At 35.9% G+C, this 27,213-nt stretch overlaps 1 protein-coding gene across 1 annotated transcript in view; it reads left to right on the top strand.

The window, feature by feature from the left end:
• LOC149783036 (uncharacterized) overlaps positions 1-27,213 on the top strand; it is a 58,246-nt gene that overhangs the window by 9,846 nt on the left and 21,187 nt on the right. Inside the window, exon 2 of the mRNA XM_089934957.1 lies at positions 15,220-15,351. Coding sequence (XP_089791083.1) covers positions 15,220-15,351 — 132 coding nt within the window. The remainder of the gene's footprint in view (positions 1-15,219; positions 15,352-27,213) is intronic.

Raw genomic sequence — 27,213 nt, 5'->3', positions numbered from 1 at the left:
CAAACGGAAAGTTGTTGTAAAGCGCATTCATTCACAACATGACTCTGAATTTCAATTTTACGTCGATCAAAACGCCATTTTCTTTCGAAAGTTATTTCAAGCGCGCGACTAAGTTCAAAGTTATCTGGGCGGACCATTTTCTTTCGAAAGTTATGTCAAGTGCGCGACTAAGTTCAAAGTTATCTGGGCGGAGTTATGTGCGCATTAGTAATGTTGTTGTTGTGTAATGATGAATCTGCGGTTGAGTATTTAGTTTTGGAATACGGCATACATTCAGTTACTTTGTTTCTTGTAGTGTATATTTGCTTATATAATTAAGAATCAGGTAGAATAGAAAATTGAGCATATAATAAAAAGGTTACTGCATTTGTATGGGAAAATATGAACTCGTTTTGTCAGATGGATATACTTCACTCCCAAGGTCATGCAGTATTACCATCCGAAAAACTCGTTCATATTTTCTCATACAAATGCAGTAACCTATAATTATCAAAAGTGACGTTATAAAAATAGAGGGTATTACGTATCAGCATAGCGTTGATTAATAATAATTGATTATAAAATGTGACGTAACAGAAATAGAGGGTATTACGTATTAGCATAGTGCTGATGACCAAAAATCCACGACCAAGGAAGTAAGGAGTGAGAGTCAGCAAATGAGTTGTATGAACTTAGACACGTGTTAATTTTATAGAAGTTATAGACTCCCAGATCAGCCCGAGGGAAAGAAATCATCTTTTTTTATTTAAGCTTTAGAATTCATCATAAACATACATGCATGCATGCATGTATCCATCCATCCATACGCACGCACGCACGCACCACACACACACACACACACACATACATACATACATACATACATACATACATACACTTTTACATAGTAAATAATTTATTGTAATACAATCATAGTCAGGGGCGAATCGAGCAATATCGTTGGTTTAGGGGAAGGGAACAAATAGGCATATGGTTTGTGGGATGAAAACTCTGATGGAAGCCCAGGTGGCGAATCCATTGGATTCTCCTGAATTTTAAGCGCTCCCGGAGCGTAATGTAACCCTCTAATTTTAAGGAAAACGTACTGTAGAAAGTGTTCCAGTAGTAACACGCTGGTTTTTCAGGAGACCGCCGGTTTTGGTATAAGGTGAAGTTCTGTTCAGTTACAACAAGCAAAATGAATAGTTCTGTGAACGATTCTTTAATGTACTGAAATTTCCTTATATGTTTTATTAGGGAAACAACGCGCTGCCTAATCCAAACATATGATTGAAATGGCTGCTTTCATGAAATAAATTTTAACTAGTCCAAAGTACACTAACTTGAGCAATTATCAAAACTGGGAAAATATAACTTACCAGAGTATACGATACTAACTTCTGAAAGTGCTATTAACAAACTGTAAAATATGAAAACTACATTTTAAAAAGTTATCAACTAGATTTTTTTCATTTACCTCTAAAGTCTAGGAAGTGAAAATGAGTGGAAGTATTAGTCATTCGAGAGATGCAAATCTGAAGTGAGGAAAAGCTGTACACAATATTACACCAATTACATCAAATTAATCGGAGTTAAAACATTATTGTAACAATATCTAATATATACAAAATCTATTTTTTAAATTGCCGAGATGAGGAGAAACTGAAAACAATGCTTCCTTTAAATCCAAGCACTGTGTAAAGTACGAAACCGTAGATAACATCCACGAGATAAAAAGGAACATTTGTGTGATTTGTTTTCACTTTTTCATATCATCGTGCAGGATGTTCTCAAATAAAATGGTACAGTAGTATTGATTTTTTTTATATTATGTATGAAAATAAGTTAATTAGCTATTTTGCTTTTGTTTACTAATATGCCTTGTGACAGAATGGTGAGAAAAGTCCTTAGTTTTTAGGGAATTAAAAGGTCTTGAAACACAGAAGTAACATTAACTTAAAATTAAAACTATTGGATTCAACGACATAAAAAATACAGCAAAAATGTTTCTTTTAATGAATCTGTCATAATGTTAAGAAATCAATTATGAAAAAGCAGTTTCACATGTTTATGTATACTAATATAATTAGCAAAATGTTTACCCTTTGACCTCCGTAAACCTGATCTGTTCCATCCCTGTTCAAGAAATAATTCTGGCAAGTTTCACGTTCCTGTCTTTTAGTACAACCTTAGTTGCTGAGTTTATTTTCAGGCTAAATCTATTTAGATAAGACAGACATCTTTGCAGAATACTCGAGTCGCTAAGACATGTCAAAGACATCGGACCTTATGGTTCCTTAAATTTAGTTTCTTAGCCTGTCCCCTAGGTATAAGTAATTGAATGGAATTTATTGTCTTGATTTTAGTCACCAGCTGTATGATGTTTTGATAACGGGGGGGGGGGGGTATTTTAGTGATTGTTTGAGAAGACAAAACCTAGTTTAATGGTTTGTGTGTGCGTGTGTGTGTGTGTGTTAGGTTTAGTAATTTGATATGATATGTTATAAGGTGCTTGATGCCTGACAGGAAGTGTTGGGTTTTATATTTTATCTTTTACTCTTGTTGTTTCTAGGAAACTTAGGATGTTACAAAATGTTAAATTTAAACTGGGATTGCTATTGTCTAGTATGTCTGGGTAAATATAAGGGGTTCCAATTGCTTTCTGAGCTTTAATGAATTCTGCTCTTGCCAGTTGATATTTAGCGCAGTTATTGAATACGTGTTGTAGGGCTTCAATTGCATGACAATGATAACAGTTGATGTTAACTGTTTGGGGTCAAAAGAGTTTACCAAAGCTGGCAGCTAATTTTGTTTTCCTGTCATTATACGATTGATTAATATTTGGTCCACACTTTTAACTTTGGTTGGTTTAATGGACCTGTTGACTGTTTTTAGAATTGAGTAAAGTTTTCTTCCTTTGGGGGTGGAATTCCAATGATCCTGCCATTTGTTTTCAGCTTGTTCATTGCCAGGAATTCCTATGTGCGAAGGAATCCACATGAATTCGACTATCTGATTTTTGTGTGGATAGTTCTCTAAGAGCATAGTAGGTCCTGACAAGGAACAGTTCTCTTCATTTAGTGTTATGAGATTTGATTGAGTTTATTACACTTACAGAGTCGCTGATAATTACGGCTCTTTGGATATTGTTATCTTTAATCCATTGTAACGATTCAATAATTGCCCAGAACTCGGTTGTGAATATTGAGCAATGCGCTGGTAGTCTTGTTCCCATTCGGATACCGTATTCGAGGATAATTACTGCAGCTGATGTTCTGGGAGGTTCAGCTGATTTTGATCCGTCTGTGAATATTTTTACGAAACCAGCGTAGGTGTCCTGAATATCCTTTGCAATGATAGATTTTAGCATAATTTCTTGTTCTAATTTATTCCTGTATTCGGTTGCTTTGGTGTTTATCCTTGGTTTGGGTTGTAGCCAGGGCGTTGGGTCAGGTGGTTTTGTGAATTCCTCCTGTTGTTCTAGGATTGGCAAGGATCTTTTAAGTTCTATGATTTGTTTACCACCTGGAGGGTTTGGAACTAGTTTCTGACTAAATTTTGTGTCACATTTGTCAATGGCAATTTTGGTGGGATGCGTATTGGGGTGTTTGACCAATCGTATTGCATATCTGAGTAGCATTTCCTGTCTTCTCAGATTTAGTGGTAGTTCTCCAGTGAATATTCTGAGTTCGTACAATGAGGTTGAGGGGAGGGTGCCGGTGCATACGATTAGGGCTTTTCTTTGGATAGCATCAAACTTGTTCAGAAGTTTTTGATTTTCAGAGTTATAAATTTGGCAACCATAGTCTAGTTTCGATCTGATGAGTGCTCAATAGATTGTGAGAATAGTTTCCTGATTGGATCCCCATGTGTTCCCTTTGAGGTTTCTTAAGAGGTCGATGTCTTTGTTACAATTTTGTATTTTAGGAGATCAATATGGTGTTTCCAGGACAAGTGGTTGTCAAAATGCATACATAGGAACCTTACCACTTTAACATATTTGATGATTTGATTTTGGATATAGAGGTTAGGGAGAGCTGGATGATTTATTCGTTTGGGGAGAAAATGAGAGCTACACTTTTTTCGTGTGAAATTTTAAATCCCCATTTATCCGCCCATTTCCCTATGTTATCTAAACTTTGCTGGATTTCAGATAAGACTAGATTGCTGGCGGGATTTTCTGCCCTCCAGATGCAGCTATCGTCGGCGAATTGCGAGATATTCACGTGTTTGGAGGCAAGGTTAAGGTCAAGGTCACTGATCATAATGTTGAAGAGCGTGGGGCTGAGCACGCTCCCTTGTGGAGTGCCGTTTTCAAGGGAGTATTCCTTGGAGTGAGTGTTCCCTACTAGGGTGAGAATTTTACGACCTGATAGAAAGTTTTCAATCCAGTTAAACATGCGCCCAGTAATGCCAAAATGGTTAAGTTTCGCAATCAATCCTTTAGTCCAAACTAGGTCAAAGGCTTTTTCGAGGTCAAGGAAGACAACTATGAGGTGTCTGTTATCCTCTTCGAGTTGAAAGCCAGTTTGATATCTGATTCTAACCTTGTAATTGGTCAGTAGTGGAGTGCTTGTTTCGAAAGCCACACTGGTTTTCTGATAGTAGATTATTGCTTTCGAGATGGTGTTTTAATCTGTTTGCAAGTATAGTTTCCATGAGCTTGCATGTATTATTGGTGAGTGATATGGGTCGGTACGAATTTATATTATTTGGGTCTTTGCCAGGTTTAGGGATAGTGATAACAATGGCGTGTTTCCAGCTTTCGGGTATTTTTCCGTTAAACCAGATTAAATTGAGTAGTTTGAGTATGGTTATTGTTATATTATAGGGGAGGTTTTTGTAAATTGTATACCCAATTTGATCTTTTCCAGGGGATATTTCTTTCTTTTTCCCTAATGCTATCTCCCATTCATACAAGGAGATTTTGCTATTTAAATCTGAGTTCTTGGTTCCTAGGTCTTTAAAGAGGTGCTGATGAGAGTTTTTAACTTTACATCTATCTCCTTTAAAGTTTTTTGCATGGTTCTTATTGCTGCTTATATCAGTGAAGTGACTGGCGAGCATATTAGTTTTGTTTTGATTGGTTCTAGCGCCTCTCAATTTAGAGGTGAAATTGGTTGTTTTTCCCCTGACGGTTTTTATCTTATCCCATACTTGTTTAGAGTTGGATTTCACGTTTAGTTTGGAGAGCAGAAATATTGCCATGATTTTTCTTTAGCTTGCTTTATAGTTGCTTTAAGGTTTTTCTTCTTTATAATGGATAAAATATTGCGAGTGTCCTGTATGGTTATTTAGGGCTCTTTTGTTTATCTTGATGTGCTTTTTGGCATAGGTCGTTCCACCAGGGTACTGATTGTTTAGTTTGTGTATTGGCGGTTTTTGGAATACTTGATTTAGCTGCATCTTGAATAGTTTTAATTATATTATCATAAAAGAGATTAATATCTGCATTTTGAAATCCTTGGTACTGATGTTTATTAAGATTTTTCTAAATTTATCCCAATCTGCTTTATCATATTTCCATCTAGGTGGAGTTATGTTGTACTGACATTTGGATAGTAATGATAATGGGGAAGTGGTCACTGCCTAGTGAGTTATCTTGATCGACCCACCAATTAGTTATTTGTGCTAGTTTGGGGGTGCATATGGTAAGGCCAATAGCTGAGAGAGAACCATCATCCGGATTCAATCTGGTTTTGGATCCGTCATTGAGAATGCTCATATTGGATTCAGCTGTCCATTCTTCTACCAATTTACCCCTTCTATCTATCCACCCCACCCCACCCCATAATTCATTATGAGCATTGAAGTCGCCACAAATGATAAAGTTGTTTGTTAAGATTTGGGAGATTTGGTGATAATAATATATGTTGGATGGGTTATCATTGCCTCCTGGGTCATATATGTTAACAATCTGAATACACTGGTCAACAGTGAAATCATTACTGACTTGAAAAGGCCCTAATCTGTAGTATTTTGGTGTGCCGAACACGAATATAACCGTGAAAAATTTGTATTGGCTCTCGTTTTGAAGATATTCATATACCTCATTTTCTATGTTTCACTGTGTAAATTTCTCCAGTAGGACTGCAGCAACATCCGGAATAATGATGTAACATTGCATAATACCATCATGCTCACATCATCCACAGTTGATTGCATCATTTTCTGATGCAATGCAATACTAATGCCATGCGGCTGCTGAAGTAAGTTGACGTCAGCAGTGTACTATACATGTGTAGGCCTATTATACTAATGCCAGGCGGCTGCTGAAGCTGACGTAAGCAGTGTACTATATAAAGCCCAATCAGATAGGTTCAGCATTTAAAATATTTTAGACGTTGTGCGAGACAGTTCAAGCTACTGTTACATAAAACTTATTATTTTATCCATTTACGTACAATAAAGAACAGTAATGCCTCGAAAGTGTGTTAATACCGCGGACAATTTTTGCTATATTTGTGGGGAAGTGACATTTGCCAACCAGAAGAAAAGTATCAATTCTCAAGTGAAGAAGGCATATCATCTTTACTTCGGATGCAAGGTTGGTGACCAAGACAAGCCTTGGGCTCCGCATATATGCTGTGCTACATGTACAACACAGCTTTCACAGTGGTTGAATTGCAAAAGGTCATCAATGCCGTTTGCAGTCCCAATGGTGTGGAGAGAGCCAAGCAACCACCTAAATGACTGTTACTTCTGCTTGGTTCCTCCTCTTTCCGGCGGAATAACGAAGCGAAAGAAGTCGAGAATAGTCTACCCAAACATTCCGTCTGCATTGAGACCAGTTCCACATGGTGAGGGATTTCCTATTCCAGAACCTCCAGCAGAATATTCTCTTGATTCATCTGACGAAGACAAAGGTGAGTCGACCTGTTCTTCTCCTGGTCCATCAGCATGCAGTGATCCAGATTTTCACTGTGGTGCATCATCAACCCCACACAGAATAACACAGGAAGAACTAAATGACCTGATTCGTGATTTGGACTTATCAAAGAACAAGGCAGAATTGCTAGGATCAAGACTCCAACAATGGAATCTTCTAGAAGAAGATGTCACAATTACTGCATATCGAAAGCGCCACCAGCAATTGGAGCCTTTCTTCAGAAAGGAAAGTAATCTGATATTCTGTTCCGATATTGAGGGCCTCATGAATGCTTTAAAAATCACTCATGACCCACAAGAATGGAGACTATTTGTGGACTCTTCGAAACTGAGTCTCGAGGCTGTGCTTTTGCACAATGGAAACATTCTTCCATCTATTCCAGTAGCGTATGCTGTCCACATGAAAGAGACATACGATAACTTAAGGCAGCTACTGAATTCCATTGAGTATAACAAGTACAGCTGGCACCTCTGTGGTGATTTGAAGATAGTTGCCCTTTTAATGGGACTGCAGCAAGGATATACAAAATACATGTGTTTCTTATGCGAGTGGGATAGCCGAGCAAGGGAAATGCACTACATGAGGAAGGAATGGACTCACAGGCAGAATGTAGCCATTGGAGAGAAGAATATCCAACACCCAGCTCTGGTTGAGGCTCAGAAAATCTTGCTACCACCCCTTCACATCAAACTAGGTTTGATGAAGAACTTCGTGAAAGCCATTGACCGGACTTTGCCAGCATTCCGATACCTGCATGAAAAATTCCCTCGACTCAGCGAAGCAAAGATTAAAGAGGGAGTTTTTGTGGGTCCTCAGATTCGAGAGCTTTTCAAAGATGACCGGTTCAACAACTTGCTGGAAGGTGACGCGAAACAAGCATGGAATGCTTTTCGCCTAGTTTCTACAAACTTCCTCGGAAATGTTAGGGCAGAAAACTATAAGGAACTAGTAGAAGACATGTTGATGAAGTATAAGAAACTTGGCTGCAATATGTCTCTAAAGATTCACTTCCTTCATTCCCATTTGGATTTCTTTCCTAGCAACTGTGGTATTGTTAGTGATGAACACGGCGAACATTTTCATCAAGATATCGCAACAATGGAACAAAGATACCAGGGAAAATGGTCCACTACAATGCTGGCTGACTACTGCTGGACACTCCTCAGAGATGCTCCCGAACAGCTGTACAAGAGACAGGCGAAGAAATCTAAGATGTAGTCAATGACTTGATTTTTTATAGGTAGGCTATTACAGTTGACCTTTTACTATTGGAATGCATTTCGTTATGTAAACATTAATTTCTTGCAGATTACAAAAAAACTAGAGCCAATTTTGCAATTTGACTGTCATATTCGTGTTCAGCACATAAAAATTGATAAGAATTGACTAATTTTATTTCAGTAACATGACTTTTGTAAAAATTTGTTGTCCAGTGATATTAGTTGAACCAGTGTTTACAAGGATTGATTGAATTTCATGGGTGGAGATACTGTCGTTGGACGTAGGAACTGTTAGAGTTTCTGAGTAGGGAAGGGTTTCAAGTAAAAAAATTGCCAGGCCTCCTCCTTTCTTCCCATTAGTGAGATGTTTAAATATGCCTGTAGAGTATCCTGGTATCTTAGGTAGGCATATATGGTTCTTCGATAGATGGGTTTCTTGTTGGAAATTGATTGAATTTCAAGGGTGGAGTTATTATCGTTAGACGTAGGAACTGTTAAAGTTTCTGAGTTGGGGAGGGTTTCAAGTAGAAAAATTTCCATTGGTGCGATTTTTAAATATGCCTGTGGAGTACCCTGGTATCTTAGGTAGGCGTATATGATTTTTGGTTGGATGGGTTTCTTGTAGGCAAATAATATCCGGTTTGTTATTACCATGGTTGAGTTTATAAAATAGTTCGGGGAGGTTTTTTGTTAATCCCCTACAGTTCCATTGCCAAATTATTTTAATTAGTCCACAGTACACAAGCTATAGCACTTATTAAAAAAGGTAAACTGAATTTTTCTAAAGTAGACCATACTAACTTACTGTACGTGCAATTAATGAATTATAAAATATGAAGGAAAAATTAGAAAGTTATCGTTTTTGTTTTGTAACAATTTACATCTAGAGTCTAGGAAGTGAAAAAAACCAAGCAGAGGTAGAATCCTTTCGAGAGATCTACATCTGAAATAAGGCAAAGTTGCATGCCCTTGTTACAAATCAGGTCATAAAGTATGTACCAGAAGGAAGTAAAACAAGTTTGATAAAACTTAATAAATAATTTAATTATCAAAGTTATAAAATGAAAATGTAAGAGGAACTTGCAGTATTATGCATTTAATCCTAAATGATCCTTAAAAAAGGCTCTATATACAAGTAAAAAGAATCGAATGTACAGACTGAATTTCAGATTCTCCAATGTACAGGTCTGCCAAAAGCACTGTTGCATCAAAATGGCATTCTCCAAAACTCCTTCGAATAATTCATAATCGTCCCAGAATAATAATTTAGTTCATGAGTTCTTAGTAATTCCAATGAATAATCCAAACAAATGTTTTCTCTTAAATGCTATCTAAACACAACATTAATTAGTCTGAAGGCTGATTTTACAGAATGGACATAATACATAAGACTCCAGAATAGGAATGAAATCAATTGCTTAGTTCCCTCTATATATACAAGCATACGGGGTGAAACTGCATTTAATGCCTACTCGATACGTGACACTTTGAAATATCCCACATCGTGAAATAAACATTCAACTGGAAATAACTTGAATTCTTCTAAGAATCCACATGATCCCACTAGCCAGTGCAAAATACTTCAAAACTTGTGATCATGTTTTATTATTAATATTGTTATTAATGATCGTAAACACCTATGTCAACAAATATTTATAGATCCTAGGCAATCTACACTCTTCATATCGTAAAATAAAATGTTATAACTGTGTACAAAAATTAGCTAATATTTTTTAACTATAGATGATCATTACAATTTATAGTCATGAGCAAAAATTACATATAATATAGACTAAGTCATGTACCAAGAGTTAAACAAATATGCATAAACGTAACATTCTGTAACCCAAATTACATTGATCAATCATTCCCCCAAAAATTTGGAATTAAAACATTTTTAACAATACCTAGGATGTATTAGATCTATTTTAAATTACCTGGATAACCAGTGAGGAGAAACTGGAAGTTTCATTTTCTTTCGAAAACAAACCCTATGCAAATACGAAACTGTGTAGCTGAGCCATAAATGCTTGAATTACAAAGGATGGACCAAGAAATTAAGACGCCTTTCCTTATGTAATTCCACGGGTACGATTACGAAATGTCAGCGATATTTATTGTTTCTTTTCTCTCAATTTCTTTTCTCCTCCGGCGTCTCATCGATTTTTTCCTTATCTGTCTTTTGTTTTCTTTCTTTCCTATTAGCTATGGGTCATCTTTAGATGCTAATTAGCGGTTTCATTCAGCCAGATTCTGGAATGACTTTAAGAAACCTAGGCGAAGCTTGGTAGTCTTAGTTTCACACCCAGTCTCACCATTCCATCTGTACGTGTTTTGCTTCCATAATTCTATTTTCAATTTGTACCTTTATATTTTTGGAATTTTACTTTTAATCGGCACTATATAATCAGGACTGTGCTGAAGTGCCATTAATCCCATATATACTACCATTTCTACATATATCCCATATATACTACCATTCCTACATATATCCCATATATACTACCATTCCTACATATATCCCATATATACTACCATTCCTACATATATCCCATATATACTACCATTCCTACATATATCCCATATATACTACCATTTCTACATATATTCCATATATACTACCATTCCTACATATATCCCATATATACTACCTTTCCTACATATATCCCATATATACCACCATTCATACATATGTAGTCATATGGATTATATTGCATTCTAAGTCATTGTAAGCGTAAGGATTTTATTCTGATTGTACGTCTCGACATATCAAAAAGTAGATAGTGCTTTCATAACTTCATAGTAAAGTTTACATGACAGTCGACTGCACCTACCCATCGGTGTATTCAATGACCAGACTCACAAATCCAAGCCCAGAATAGACAACACGATGGGGCACTGAATGCTCTGTGTGACCCGACGATTTTTCCCGCTGAACATCCAATTGGTCGAAATCTACTTGGGGGTAATGTCCTTAAGTCGACCAAGGAGACAGCGGGATGGGGACTAAACGTTCTCTGTGACGAAACGACAGTTCACACTGAACAAAAAGCTAAGAGAAAAGTCAGCGAGATGGTCTACTAAACTTTTTTTGTGACTTTGTGAGAGTTCATGCTGAAGGTAATAAAGCTGTTATCCACCAATAATTTGTAAATATTTCATAAACTTAAGAAGAAAAAAAATCATTCCACTAGTTTTGTTTTGTGTTTGATAAAAAACAAAACAAATTAAGAACAGTCTCATGTCTAATTTATTACTATATATATATATATATATATATATATATATATATATATATATATATATATATATATATATATATATATATTGTTCATTTTGACCAATAATACTCATCATCATTATCATCATGTGTTTTGACTATTAAGCAATATTTGATGTTCCAGACTTCATTGAACTCGTGTGTTTCTCAGAATCAAAGGGCCGCTGTCTGTGATCAACTCCAAAACTATTGATCTGGGTTCTTTGAAATTCTACATTAAATTGATTTTCAGTTTGAAAGCTTAAGCCGTCTATCATCACGGCGCGATTTAATTGGTTGTGAAATAATATATGAGTATGGGGAATATCAGTTATTAAATGCCGACATATGGGCTTCTTTTTTTAAGATTTCAAAGTGGGCCTGCTGTAGTACGGTGATAAGGACTCTAAATTAATATTTTCATTTTCCTTAAAGCATTGGTTATAAAACATACGTGAGAAGCTATGATCATTCGTCGCCCCAAAACTAGATTTACCCTATTGAAGTATTATTTATTTGAGTAAGGTTGGAGTTACATACACAAAGACATATTTTAGTCCTAGGTAACCGAAAACATGTACTTAAACTGGGGACACACTTGAAACGTATACTCATTTGTCCTAACGTGAATTCACATTGGCAATTCAATGACATACCGTAAAACTGGGGACACACTTGAAAAACATACAATCATTTGTCCTAATGTGAATTCACATTGTCAATCCAGTGACATACCGTACATGACAAATACAACTCACATACATTACTCATCCAAACCACACATGCAAATTTGAAATAGTTTTACGGCAACTCAACACAAACGTGGTTATGTAGTACCAACAAAAGGTTAAGTTTCAATAACGTAAAGATGAACTGAAAAAATAGGATCACAAACGCTTCCAAAAATATATAATTAAATAGCAAGATAAAATATAATACGGGAAGATGTCAAAATTCTGTGAAAACTGACATAAAATAACAAATATAAGTAACGCTTGTAAAATCCTTAAAGCCCAATGCCGCCGTTACGTACAAAAAGTCGTATATGCCAAATCATTGGAATAATACTGAATCTTGAAAGTTAATGTTCCTAAACATCGTTGAGTCCCATTAAAACAAGATAATATCGACCCTGCATCGCATAAAGAGCCATGTAATTTCTCACACGAAATGAGAAACCCGGCCATTCTTCACATGCGTACGAATTATTTCTACATTGATCGGCGACATCCGTGGGTCAACTGATTTGAGTCGGAAACTGGAACACAAGATTCGATGACAAGGCCGTTGTAAACATAGGAAGCAAACACCACAATATGTTGGTCTGTCTTCAGCCCAGTTTTACCACTCAAAGTATTTCAGTGTACCAGCTGATTGCCAATATTTAAGCGAATACTATTTTTCTCTAATGCACGTTTTTTTGCTTCTCAGATTCACTTGAAACAGCGGGTTTGTCGCTCTTCGTTCTCTCTCGAATCAGTTTGGGCCTCACGTGCGAATGTTGTTCTTATTAGATTAGTCGAATGTATCACAGCACCTCTTAATTCTAAACTGAATAATGGTACGTCGTTTAAACCTAATATCTTGATTATTTCAAAGAACGTTTTATGTGAGATGGCTTCTTAACAAACCATTTCATACTTTCCAAACTTAAGTTACAGTGGAAGAATTTGAAATGTATGATAAAAGGCGGCATTGGGTATTTAAACATGATTATTTTTTTATAAACCGCAGTCCGATATAAAGTCCACAATTTTCTTGGGTGGTACATCTTCATACAGTTTCTTCAAGCAGTTCACGTAAATATAATTCTGTTTCACAGAGTAGACTCGCAAAAATCGAGTTACCAAGACATCGGCGTATGTGTTCTATCGAGTTCTAGCTTCCAGTTTCAAAGTGACTGTTTCAGGTTTGCTAATGTGCAAAACCTTTTGTATGCATGTATGTATGTGTGTGTGTGTGTGTGTGTGTGTGTGTGTGTGTGAGAGAGAGAGAGAGAGACTTAACGGTACGTCAGCACAAAACTGGCTATATGGTGCCTATTAAAGGGCAAGTTCTAACACTATCAAGATAAATATTTGTCCAAAAAAAAAAAAAGCAAGAACAATTTTTCCCCAAATAAATGTAAACATGTAGTGCAACAAGATGGAAGATAACAGGTAAGGATTTTAAAAGGTAAATAAAATAAAATAGATGCTAACGATATAATATATTGAGTCAATATGTTTTATACAAATCGAATACAAATCTTGGATTTTCTCTGACGGTTCGTCATCATAGAGTTTCTTCTATACTCCAGACTGAAACTTTTTTAATGGTTTGTTTGACAAATGGAAGATGCTAGCATATATTTCTGTCAGCATGTAATTAGTTTTCACAGGAATAATGTTCCCAACTTATATTTGAACCATGTATTTTAAGTGTCTCGTCACATTCACATCAAGTTTTCACTCACTGCATGTTTTTATAATCCGTTCAAGCGGATAATGTTGAGACACCATCCAATTGGTCGAAATCTACTTGGGGGTAATGTCCTTAAATGTTCCAGTTGTTCTGGCCAATCAGCAATCTTCCTTTTTATTGTGCATGTAAGTAGTGCTCAAGAATGGAGGTTCGTCAAGGTTCGTAGAAACTGAGACAGTTGGAATTCTTTAAAATTATAGTTACTGACATGTTTCTTGTGAAATGTAGTTTCATGCTTATATAGATATCAGCTGGAGTCTTTAGATTCGTGTGATAACGTATTAATAGAGATTCAAATCTAGACAATACTGGTGATATCGGACAAACGTAATGTCTGACCACACAAAAATCAAACCTTTGCCATTCTTTGTCTCCTAACCTGTCACATAACTAATCCATAAAGCTGGAGACAGCTCATTGAAAAGGACATTTATGACATCTAGAGTACTGAAATGTATCACTGCAAACATGATTACCACTAAGAAATCAAGGTCTATTTGTGCAACTGTAATTTTTCGAATCACAAACCTCGTCTCTTATTATGTGAAAGGAGCCGTCTATTAGAACATCGTATTTTCATGGTTTTTACCCATATCAGTATAAAGCTTGTATCAGGTACCTGTTGCATTGACCCCTTTTAGTATCAAGCTTGTATCAGGTAAATGTTGCATTGACCCCTTTTAGTATCAAGCTTGTATCAGGTACCTGTTGCATTGATCCCCTTTTTTTTTATAAAGCTTGTATCAGGTATCTGTTGCACTGACCCCTTTTAGTATCAAGCTTGTATCAGGTACATGTTGCATTGACCCCTTTTAGTATCAAGCTTGTATCAGGTACATGTTGCATTGACCTCTTTTAGTATCAAGCTTGTATCAGGTACATATTGCATTGACCCCTTTTAGTATCAAGCTTGTATCAGGTACATGTTGCATTGACCCCTTTTAGTATCAAGCTTGTATCAGGTACCTGTTGCATTGACCCCTTTTAGTATCAAGCTTGTATCAGGTACCTGTTTCATTGACCCCTTTTAGTATCAAGCTTGTATCAGGTATCAGTAAAAGAATAGGCACTGTAGTGAACATGTATACTGTGTTGAGTATAATGAGGACATTGACGAGTCATTCTTGCAACTCACTCTTCCCAGGGACGAGTGCAAAAAAAAAAAACTTTTTCTGAGCCATGCTAAACTTACTCGAAACGATATAGCCAGGATTATAACGACGTGTCGTTAAATCCGTATACATGCTGCCAAACATGGTTTTAATGAGAATATAGAATCTCTTCTTTTCCAGTTTACACCGCAAGTGACCAAGTTCGTATGTAAGGAAGAAGTAAGACAACACAAAAAATACATAGCAGGATAGAATTTGATTGTAGCCTAAACTGGCGTTTTTATTTTCCTTTTACAGTGCGTGGGTACATCGGGGACGCCTGCATTATCCCCAGCGACTGCAGCGTGGTTCAGTCTGAATGCCGTGACAATACGTGTCTGTGTTTACCCGGGTACAGCTTTTCGCCCAAAACAGGCGAATGTCTAGCAAGTATGTATAGCTACAGCTATGATTTTTGTTGTCATGTATGCTATGTTGTGAACAGCATAGACCCAAATCAGGCGTTACATAATACGCCATCATATCTGGTTCAATGCTGTATGTTGTTTTCTTGATTTTAAGTTAACCACGATCTGATAGCACTTTATAGGCATCCCCAGAAGAAGCTTGAATCAAGAGTTTAAAGGATTCACAAAACTGAGGATCTTGTTACAATCTTGTGTAACAGGCACTTTTATGCAGGCGGATTTTTTTTTTTTTTACCAGGTAACATATGTCAGGCGGTTATATCCGCCCACATTAACAACTTCCGGGTCAACCATACAGATCCTATGTATGGAAAATATGCCGATAGCTGCCACTCAGACCACTTCGGCTATTTACGAAAAAAATGATTGCCCGAGAAGTTACGAATGATTGAATTATTTGTTTAGCCTGCATTCGGTTCTACTCCATTTATTTCTGCGAAATTAAAATATGCCTCACATGTTTGTCGGCGCAGTAATTTACAGAAAATCATCCATTTTGTTGGCAGGAAATATCTCCGCCAAGATGGAAACCATAATCTATTCGTACTACTTTGTCTATTTCTGTGAATGGATTCACTATGGACTAACAGAAATGTTACGAATCAAAAACACTTCATTTGGCAGGAATGATTCATTATTAGCCATCAACTTATATATATGTCAAGTCCATAACGACAAGCTACATATTGAACAGCAGACAATATCCAAGCCAGTGTACTGAGTGTTAGACACAGCTGCATGTGCGGTATTGTGATATACTCTTGTATTGTCACACATTCAGTAGCAGTACTGAAAGGTCATAGACAACCCAAACATTCATGCACATTCGACAAGTTACACATTTCAAAACAAACAGAAAAAAACTTGATATTGCTTTAAACCATGTAATATCTATCATGAATTCAAAATTTTATCAACGTCGGACTAAATTGAAGAGAAAAAAGTTCCAAGATGAGTTAAGTGTGTAAAAGATCTCTTAAGATCGTCAGTATTTAATAGCGACCAAAATAAACCAGCATTTACCTAATAGCAGAACACATTGTGTTCATGTTAACATTGCTTAATTAATAGCTAGATAAATCTAATAATTTCTGTGTGTGTGTGTGTGTGTGTGTTCTCTATGAGCATCATTTCAACTAGCAAAATATATTTCTATACAAGACAGGTAGAGACGGCAAAACTGTAAAGTTCCAAAAATTACATCGCATAAATAGGTATCTATTACATTTCCAACCTAACCCCGCCCACCCCAACATCATATATTTTTGTTTCATTAAATCATTGATGCATTCCAAAATACAAGTATGCTGCATTACTAGAAAGTCGGTATATTTAAAAGTGTTGAAATTTAATGTAAGGCAAAACACAATGGATCAAACTTTCATTTAAATAAAGCATCTTGGCCAAGATGAGTATGTGGGAAGCTTGCCAGTAGCTTTCTGTGAATCGGTGGTTCTTACCAGTAGTTTCCAGTGTTTTTCATTCACCAGTTATACTGGACGGACATGCTTCGCCAATCTTGCGCTGAGAAATGGCGTTAAACCCAAAACAACAACATTTCTGAAATCTCAGCCATACAGTTGTTCAACTCACCGTAACCTCCACCCCTACCAGAAGTCATACATAATGGATGAAAATGACAGTACTGTATAGTGACATTTTAAACAATCACTCAGTACTTCTTTAATTGACATAGTTGTGACTAATACAACGAAATAACCTGTGACTATATAGCTGGAAATACATGATTTAATGCTAGTTCTTTATTGCTAACACATTTTGTATTCCTTTCGCCATCTTGAATTTCTCCACCGGCAACGGCTATTCAACGGTGCGTGCCTGCCTCATGTGCGGAGCATAATGGGAGGCCAGGATACCAGGATTGTATGTCTTTCATTCGTACCTTCTCTGTTGGTCATACAATCAGGTCACTCGTAGAAATAACCGAGGTGGTCTGAATAGATAGGATTTCATTTATGCGGAGAAATATCTTGCAAACAAAATGTACTTTTTTCTGTAAATTACTGTCTCAACATATATCAGAGGTATAATTTTGTATCATAAAAAGCCGAAGTGGTTGCGAATGATCACATATGACCAAGTAACCTTATCTGAGTCTAAGCAAAAGTATCGGTGTAAGAGTATAATCTTGCCCAGACAAATTTATCCTTTGTAAAAACAAAAAGACACACAGGACTCTTGGCAAATGAATTTGATCTTTCTTTATGGTAGGAAAAGTAACTACGTTGTTGTTTTGAATAGATTCAAATATCTCCAAAAAATCTGAATAAGAAAAACAAAAAGACCACGAAAATAGAGACCTTTGATTCTATCTTCATCGCTAGCTTTATTCTATACATGCATCTAGTGTGAGCGGATTTTAAACAAAATAAAGTTGTTCATTTGAAAATCGTTCCTTTCTCATCTTTGATTGAATATTTCGCTGTAGTTGCCAATTATTTGACACCAAAGAAGGTGTTTCATCAAATGTCGTAAGTATAAGAGAATTGTAAAATGCACGTACATCGACATTGCAATCTGGGTATTGTTACTAATTTATGGTCTTAAACTAAGTAACACAAAAGAGCGAAAACCAAAACGTTTTGTAAAATTTAACAAATAATTTTTTTCTCCTAATTATAAATTTATAGTGTTCCAACTGAATTTCAGCGGTATTTCAGATAGATTCCAATATTGAATATGTTGGTGTGCATGTAGTCTCGAACGTGGTAATATACCAATGGCCGTGAATGTGCTGATGTACTAACATCCTTTCTATGTATAACAATACTATAGTCCAAAAAATGTACCTGTCTGAATTAACTATATTCCAAATTAATGTTTCTGTCGAAGAATATTAATGAGCACCTTTCCAGTGAATAATAATTTGAATTTTATTTCTCACACCCAAATGAAAATTGAACACAGCAGTAAAGCTAATTCTACTTTAAAAGCAAGAATGAGTACTGTTTCAAGTAAACAACTTTATGGAAAAAACTAAGACACAAAAACAAGATCAGGGTCAAAAGTTCATTTATAGAACATTTTAAGTTGTGAACAAGATAAAATCTATTACTAAAATGATAATAAAGAACATGGCAAACCAGGTTTTTCCATGGGAATTCCAATGTCCTCCACTTATAATAAGAAAAACATGTTTATCCTCGTTGATAACGAGCATAATAGTTATCTATATTCATCATCATCATCATCAGTCCCGTAGTCTGATACCCTGATGTCAGTGCTGATGACGTAGGTGTTGTTGGTCATCATTTTTGTCTTCTCTACACTGATTTCCATGCCGTAGGCTGCAGAGGTTTAGTCGAGGATCTCTACTAAGCTAGCTAATTCTTGCCCATTTCCTGCTAGTCAATCAATATCGTCAGCAAAACATAAGTTGGTGACTGTTCTGCCTCCCATGCTGACCGTCCCTTCAAGCTTTTCAAGCGCGTCAGCCATGATTCTTTCCAGAAATATGTTGAATAGTGTGAGAGAGAACAGACAGCTTTGTCTGACTCCAACTGTCGTTTTGAACCAGTCCCATGTGCCGCCGTTGAAGTATACAGCACTGGTGGCCTTGTCATATAGGTGATCTAGTACTTTGATGAGGTTGGGATTGATGTTGTACAGTCTCATGGTCACCCACAAGGCTGCATGTCCTACCTTGTCAAATGTCTTCTTGAAATCCACGAAGATGTGATACAGATATTGCTGTTGTTGGAGGTACTTCTCACGCAATATCCTGAGGTTGATTATCTGCTCTGTTGTGCTGTGCTCTGCTCTGCTCTGAAACCTGCCTGCTCCTAGGCAATGATTTTTTCACCCTGTGGCTTTAGTCAGTTCAGCAGTATCCTCAACATGACTTTGCTTAGATGGCTTATAAGACTAATTGTACGGTGGTTTTGATACTGTTGCAAGTTGCCTTTCTTGGGTAGGGTGATGATGAGTGATTATGTCCACGGCGATGGCCATGCTTCTGTTTGCCAGATCTTGTTGCAGATGTTTGTGAGGGCGCTAATCATTGCTTCTCCCTTCAGCTTGGATCACTCCTGCTGACTTCCTCTTTTTCAGCGATCTCACTGCGGCTTATACTTCTTCACGTAGGATAGGGTAGTTGTCGTTGTTAGTTGCTGGAGGGACGATCAGTACCTCTGGATCTACTGTGGCTTTTCTTGGGCAATGGGCAAGTCATCCAGACTTGCACGGGAAAGTGGACGCTTCCGCCCTCCACTAGTCTTCTAGCTATGGAGAAATAGTGTGATGTTAACACAGCATCACTGGGAAGAAGAACTTCCTAGACGAAGTCAACTGCCAAGCGGAAAGACTGCCAAACAGCTTAACGGCTACGTGTTCGTGACGAAGGCGAGCCACCACGTTGGAGGAAATCGGCTGTGGTCAGGCCTCGAGAAAGTTGGGCTCCACAAGGCGGCAGATGCCCTAGACACACCACACGAAAAATGATAACCATTACTCATCCCATACCGATTCGGTCGCCGCCCGGTTCAACAAGGGTCGCGCCTTTCGTCGTACACCAGAGCGGAGGTGGAAAATATACGACCGGTGCTCAGAGCAGCAATATTCGTGTCAGGAACAACATCATCATTGGCACCTGGAATTTGAGAACATTGAGAGCAACAGGAAAGCTTGATGAGCTTACAAATGAAATGAACATATACCACTGAAACATCCTAGGACTCTGTGAGATACGGTGGAAGAACATTGGACAAGCGACTACTATGGAAGGCCACAAACTGTACTTCATTGGCAGAGAAGACAAAGATGAGCAGGGAGTTGGGCTCCTTGTGCACAATGACAGCTTAATTACTGTTATAGGATGTCGGCCAGTCTCCATCCGGCTCATCACCATCCACCTCAGGGCAACACTATTTAACATCACCATAATACAGGCATAGGACCCAACATCAGAGTATGATGACACGGATGTGGAAGACTTCAACGACCAGCTACAAGAAGTTGTGGATAAAACACCGAAGAAAGACATTCTGGTGTGCAAGGTGATTAGAATGCCAAGATAGGCGAGGACGCCTGCTTGAGCTAGAAAGAATCATGTGGGCGCTGCTGCAATGCACAGACGAACGAGAGAGGACCGGGGCTCCTGGAATTAGCTAGTTACAACGACCTTACCCTGGCAAACTCCTTCGGTCAATACAAAGTATCCAAAAGATAGACATGTCACAACCCAAGCGGAGACATCACAATCAAATCGACTACATTATGGTGAAGAGGTGCGTACAGTCAAGTGTAAACATTGCCAAGACTCGAAGCTTTTCAGGAGCAGACATAGGAAGTGACCATGATCTGGTAATGATGACCTTCAGGCTACATCTAAAGAAGGTCAAGAAAGAGAGCCATACATGAATAAAATTTGATCTCGAGAAACAGAAAGATCCCGAAGTAGCAAAAGCCTTCCAGGCAATGATTGGTGGGAAATTTGCACATCGACGCTGACAATACCGACATGGACATGTTGATCACCACCTTCAATACAGCAACGATCGAAACAACCAGCCAGATCCATGGTAGACATTGCCCAGTCAAGAAGCTCTGGGTCACAGTTGAGGCCCTGAACCTGTCCGACAAGAGGAGGGAACTGAAAAAGAAAACGAACGATACAGAAGGGGCAGAGCAGTAGAAGGCAGTCAACCGGGAAGTCAAATAAAGCATGATGTATATTCAAAGAGAAATATTAGCAATGTATTTTCTTGTTTGAAAGTAAAAGCCCTCAGTCAAAGACACAGTGAATTTGATTTTGGACGAAGGTCAGTTGCGAATTACAGATATACATAACACAGAATCCTTAGTAAAAGCCAACAAATAATACAAATTAAATGAACATAACAGTACACGCTGTTCTCAGAAGGGTGCACGCTATACAAGAATGAATTACATATTGAATTTCTGTAAGACTTTAAATAATCTTACACTCTTTGTCTAACATCCCAAAGACGTGTGCTACAAAAATGATGAATGCCGTATTTTATTTATGTAGGTTTACAAGACTCTTACAGTTTTTCTGACATCCATCGGATGTGTTACGATAAGATGAATACAGCTTCAATATTCGTAAGACATGCAAAACTCTTACAGTTGTCAAGCATTGATCATTACTGATATTTAAAGAAAACTTTTGTTTGTCAGATTGATCACTGTAGGTATATATGTTGTTTATTGTCTTTCGTTTATGATTTAAGATATGCCCTGACAGTTACGTTTTATAAACACTGGTTTCTTCGGAGAAAACCAATGAATTCTGCGTTTAAGTGATTTCTTCTCTTTCCCTCTTCACGAGTTTTATCGAGCTGAATACCAAATTGGAAGCACAATCACTTTGGTGAATCACTTGGTAAGAACACTATACAAAAAGAAATTTGTTGAATAGAAAAATAAATAACATCGCTAAATCTATGCTATGATTGGTCTGAGATATAGATTAGATTAAAAATATTTAAGTATCACTTTTATTATTAAATTTCTCTTGATGTTGTCAGATTTAAAGTCACTATCTCTGAATTGTTGTAGTTGTCAAAAATTTAAATTGATTATGAAGGTAAATAAAATAGTGTCAAATCGAAAATGAATGCGTCTTGACAATAATGCTACTCAGCTGAGGCAAAAATACTAATTAAAATTAATCGGACTTGGGACTGGCCGCAACAGAATTGATAACATCTACTGTATTTATACTCTGACTAGCCTAAAAATGTATTTAGACAAGCCTAAAAAATGTATTTAGACTAGCCTAAAAATGTATTTAGACTAGCCTAAAATGTATTTAGACAAGTCTACAAAATGCATTTAGACTAGCCTAAAAATGTATTTAGACTAGCCTAAAAATGTATTTAGACTAGCCTAAAAATGTATTTAGACAAGCCTACAAAATGTATTTAGACAAACCTACAAAATGCATTTAGACTAGCCTAAAAATGTATTTAGACAAGCCTACAAAATGCATTTAGACTAGCCTAAAAATGTATTTAGACAAACCTAAAAAATGTATTTAGACTAGCCTAAAAATGTATTTAGACAAGCCTACAAAATGTATTTAGACTAGCCTAAAAATGTATTTAGACAAGCCTACAAAATGTATTTAGACAAACCTACAAAATGCGTTTAGACTAGCCTAAAAATGTATTTAGACAAGCCTACAAAATGCATTTAGACTAGCCTAAACATGTATTTAGACAAGCCTAAAAAATGTATTTAGACAAGCCTAAAAATGTATTTAGACAAGCCTACAAAATGTATTTAGACTAGCTTAAAAATGTATTTAGACAAGCCTAAAAATGTATTTAGACTAGCCTAAAAATGTATTTAGACAAGCCTACAAAATGTATTTAGACAAACCTACAAAATGTATTTAGACTAGCCTAAAAATGTATTTAGACTAGCCTAAAAATGTATTTAGACTAGCCTAAAAATGTATTTAGACAAGCCTACAAAATGTATTTAGGCTAGCCTAAAAATGTATTTAGACAAGCCTAAAAAATGTATTTAGACTAGCCTAAAAATGTATTTAGACTAGCCTAAAAATGTATTTAGACAAGCCTACAAAATGTATTTAGACAAACCTACAAAATGCATTTAGACTAGCCTAAAAATGTATTTAGACAAGCCTACAAAATGCATTTAGACTAGCTTAAAAATGTATTTAGACAAACCTAAAAAATGTATTTAGACTAGCCTAAAAATGTATTTAGACAAGCCTACAAAATGTATTTAGACTAACCTAAAAATGTATTTAGTCAAGGCTAAAAAATGTATTTAGACAAACCTACAAAATGCATTTAGACTAGCCTAAAAATGTATTTAGACAAGCCTACAAAATGCATTTAGACTAGCCTAAACATGTATTTAGACAAGCCTAAAAAATGTATTTAGACTAGCCTAAAAATGTATTTAGACAAGCCTACAAAATGTATTTAGACAAACCTACAAAATGTATTTAGACAAGCCTAAAAATGTATTTAGACAAGCCTACAAAATGCATTTAGACTAGCCTAAAAATGTATTTAGACAAACCTAAACATGTATTCAGACTAGCCTAAAATGTATTTGGACAAGCCTAAAAATGTATTTAGACTAGCCTAAAAATGTATTTAGACTAGCCTAAAATGTATTTGGACTAGCCTAAAAATGTATTTAGACAAGCCTACAAAATACATTTAGACTAGCCTAAAAATGTATTTAGACTAGCCTAAAAATGTATTTAGACTAGCCTAAAATGTATTTGGACTAGCCTAAAAATGTATTTAGACTAGCCTAAAATGTATTTGGACAAGCCTAAAAATGTATTTAGACTAGCCTAAAATGTATTTGGACAAGCCTAAAATGTATTTAGACTAGCCTAAAAATGTATTTAGACAAACCTAAACATGTATTCAGACTAGCCTAAAATGTATTTGGACAAGCCTAAAAATGTATTTAGACTAGCCTAAAAATGTATTTAGACTAGCCTAAAATGTATTTAGACAAACCTAAACATGTATTCAGACTAGCCTAAAATGTATTTGGACAAGCCTAAAAATGTATTTAGACTAGCCTAAAAATGTATTTAGACTAGCCTAAAATGTATTTGGACAAGCCTAAAAATGTATTTAGACTAGCCTAATATGTATTTGGACTAGCCTAAAAATGTATTTAGACTAGGCTAAAATGTATTTGGACAAGCCTAAAAATGTATTTAGACTAGCCTAAAATGTATTTGGACAAGCCTAAAATGTATTTAGACTAGCCTAAAAATGTATTTAGACAAACCTAAACATGTATTCAGACTAGCCTAAAATGTATTTGGACAAGCCTAAAAATGTATTTAGACTAGCCTAAAAATGTATTTAGACTAGCCTAAAATGTATTTGGACAAGCCTAAAATGTATTTAGACTAGCCTAAAAATGTATTTAGACAAGCCTACAAAATGCATTTAGACTAGCCTAAAAATGTATTTAGACAAACCTAAACATGTATTCAGACTAGCCTAAAATGTATTTAGACAAGCCTAAAAAATGCATTTAGACTAGCCTAAAAATGTATTTAGACAAACCTAAACATGTATTCAGACTAGCCTAAAATGTATTTAGACAAGCCTAAAAAATGCATTTAGACTAGCCTAAAAATGTATTTAGACAAACCTAAACATGTATTCAGACTAGCCTAAAATGTATTTAGACAAGCCTAAAAAATGTATTTAGACTAGCCTAAAAATGTATTTAGACTGGCATAAACATGTATTTAGACAAGCCTAAAAAATGTATTTAGACTAGCCTAAAAATGTATTTAGACAAACCTAAACATGTATTCAGACTAGCCTAAAATGTATTTAGGAAACTTCAGGGTCTGATTTTAGGAATTAAATTCCATTTCACAATAAATTCATAATTCACAGCACTTAGGTCTTCCTTTACAGAAAATCTCATATCATCAACGTTCTTCCTCCAAAATATTTACATTCAGAAACGTTGGGGCACTAGGTGATGCATACATAACTGAGTTCTGAATGCTGTTAGGCTTGACATTTTGGGCACAATATCTTCATGATATAATTGATTAACCAGGAAGCATTCAAAAAGCATCCCGCCCTCGTTGATTCGTAAGCCTACCGGAAAGAGACCTTGCAAAAACTTTGCCTGATCTTTGGTCTGGATGGCATGAAATCTAAAACTATTTGTATAGTTAAACTTAATGTTTGTCATTTGTTGAAAGAACGATTTATAGATTTAAAATAAAACCGACCATTTTCATTCAATGTGCATCGATTCTTTCATATAAAGGCGATAAATCGGCAATAACGGCTTTATGCACGATGCATTTGGAAACAACCGATCGACTTTCTGTCCAGAATGTGACCATCCTGCCGGGACCTGACCGTAGAGTGACATCCGATCGGATATAAACAAGTTGTTGAGAAGGTTAATTAATGGAGAATAATCAGATATGGAACTCATTATGGTTAATTTGAACCACATTAAACCAGTCTAGATTGATTTGATGATAGTTTCGACTGGTCAAATTTCAAACGTGTCAGGGAAATGTACGTCTATTACCTTATAGAAATAAGAACCCTTTGTTTATCGACAAGATCCTGCAGTTTTTACCGTGTATACCCGAATATGCTCCGACCCACGTTCACTTTTCCTCGCCTACTCTAGCGGAGGCGAAACACCAGCGTCAATAATTACAACTCAAAATTGGTCAATATTTGTTTTACGTTCCTGACACTTGCAACAAATTGCTGCTAGACCCAGACTGTTAAATTAGTATGAAATTGACCTCCTGATTAACGTTTGGAAGCAGTTTTCAAATGTATTATGTACTGCTTGGAATGAAGCCTTGACTTGACATGTCGAGCAGATTCAGAGCGGAGGGTGCGTGATATGCGACATTATAACCTTGACCTTGCCAACCAGGCATACTGAGATGAGGGCGCATTTGCTGATGTTGCGGGTTAAGGTGAGAAGACCAATTAAGGCATCCCAAACACAGAGGTTGTATCATGGTTGTGACGTGATGAACTACATGATGATGTAAAAATGAAATATGATGTTAATTATAATTTAATATTTTCGGAAAAATGAAACAAAACGATGTAAACGAATTCAACGGTAAAATATAGCTTTATATATCACGTATAAAGCAAATACCGTATCTACTCACTTATAAAACGATTCCAATTTCAAACTGCACAAACCCAGATCTGTTGTGGCATAGTGCGCGTGCGAATGGCTGTTCGTCAGGAGTTAATGAACTTTAAAAATTCTAGTAGTAAAAATGCTAGGATTCTAATTTTTCGTACGAAACAGTTATTCGACGAATTATATCATCATTAAAGTGCATAAATATTTTCAGAACTAAAGTGTAAAATAATCACTCATAGTTGATAGCTTATTTGCAAGTGAAATCATGTTTTATTATTCAAATCTAAAGGGGAGTAAACATTCTTAAATATTAAAGATGTAATTATATACACAAGCACGATCTGTTAACATGCATTTGATATAAATTTCATTATTGAATTGTTGTATTATTACACACACACACACACACACACACACACACACACACACACACAATATATATATATATATATATATATATATATATATATATATATATATATATATATATATATATATATATATATATATATATATATATATATGGGTACCGTTAACCCGCGGATCCGGGTTCGAATATCCGTAGAGTACGAATTCAAAATTCTCTAACCTGTATGATAGTATTATTTGTATTACAGCATGAATTTTGCCTACTCTTATCAAGCATTCTTCTATAGAATCCAGGGATAGCACTTTCAGTTCTGTCTGGTGTATATTTATAACTCTCTCTCTCTCTTTATATATATATATATATATATATATATATATATATATATATATATATATATATATATATATATATATATATATATATATATATATATATATATATATATATGTATATATAATGCACAATTTACAGCAAATTCAGTTTTCAAGCGTGGCAGAGTGAAATACGAGCCGGAACTATTTTCTTTTCCATATTTACTGTAAAAGCTATTAGATAAGGGGCCCTGGTCCTGTATCACTAACTTGTCGATTTGTAAGCGTTCTCAAACTAATCTCTCTATTTTTAAAACTATGTGTAATCCAAGAGGAAAAAATCAATTAACAATGGCAAAACATTATGCAAGGATTAGTGCCTGCTATATAAGTATACCAAATAACAACCTCGTTTTGAAACTGTAATGACCTTTTTTATTCACCAAATTTTAATATAACGATAGGTAATGGACGGACAGTTTTAATATATTTT

The sequence above is a fragment of the Sinohyriopsis cumingii genome, chromosome 15, assembly GCF_028554795.1.
Source record: "Sinohyriopsis cumingii isolate HCF-2022 chromosome 15, ASM2855479v2, whole genome shotgun sequence".
In the NCBI taxonomy this organism is placed as follows: domain Eukaryota; kingdom Metazoa; phylum Mollusca; class Bivalvia; order Unionida; family Unionidae; genus Sinohyriopsis; species Sinohyriopsis cumingii.
Note: the sequence above shows the minus strand (reverse complement) of the source record. Positions and strands in the feature narration are given on the sequence as shown.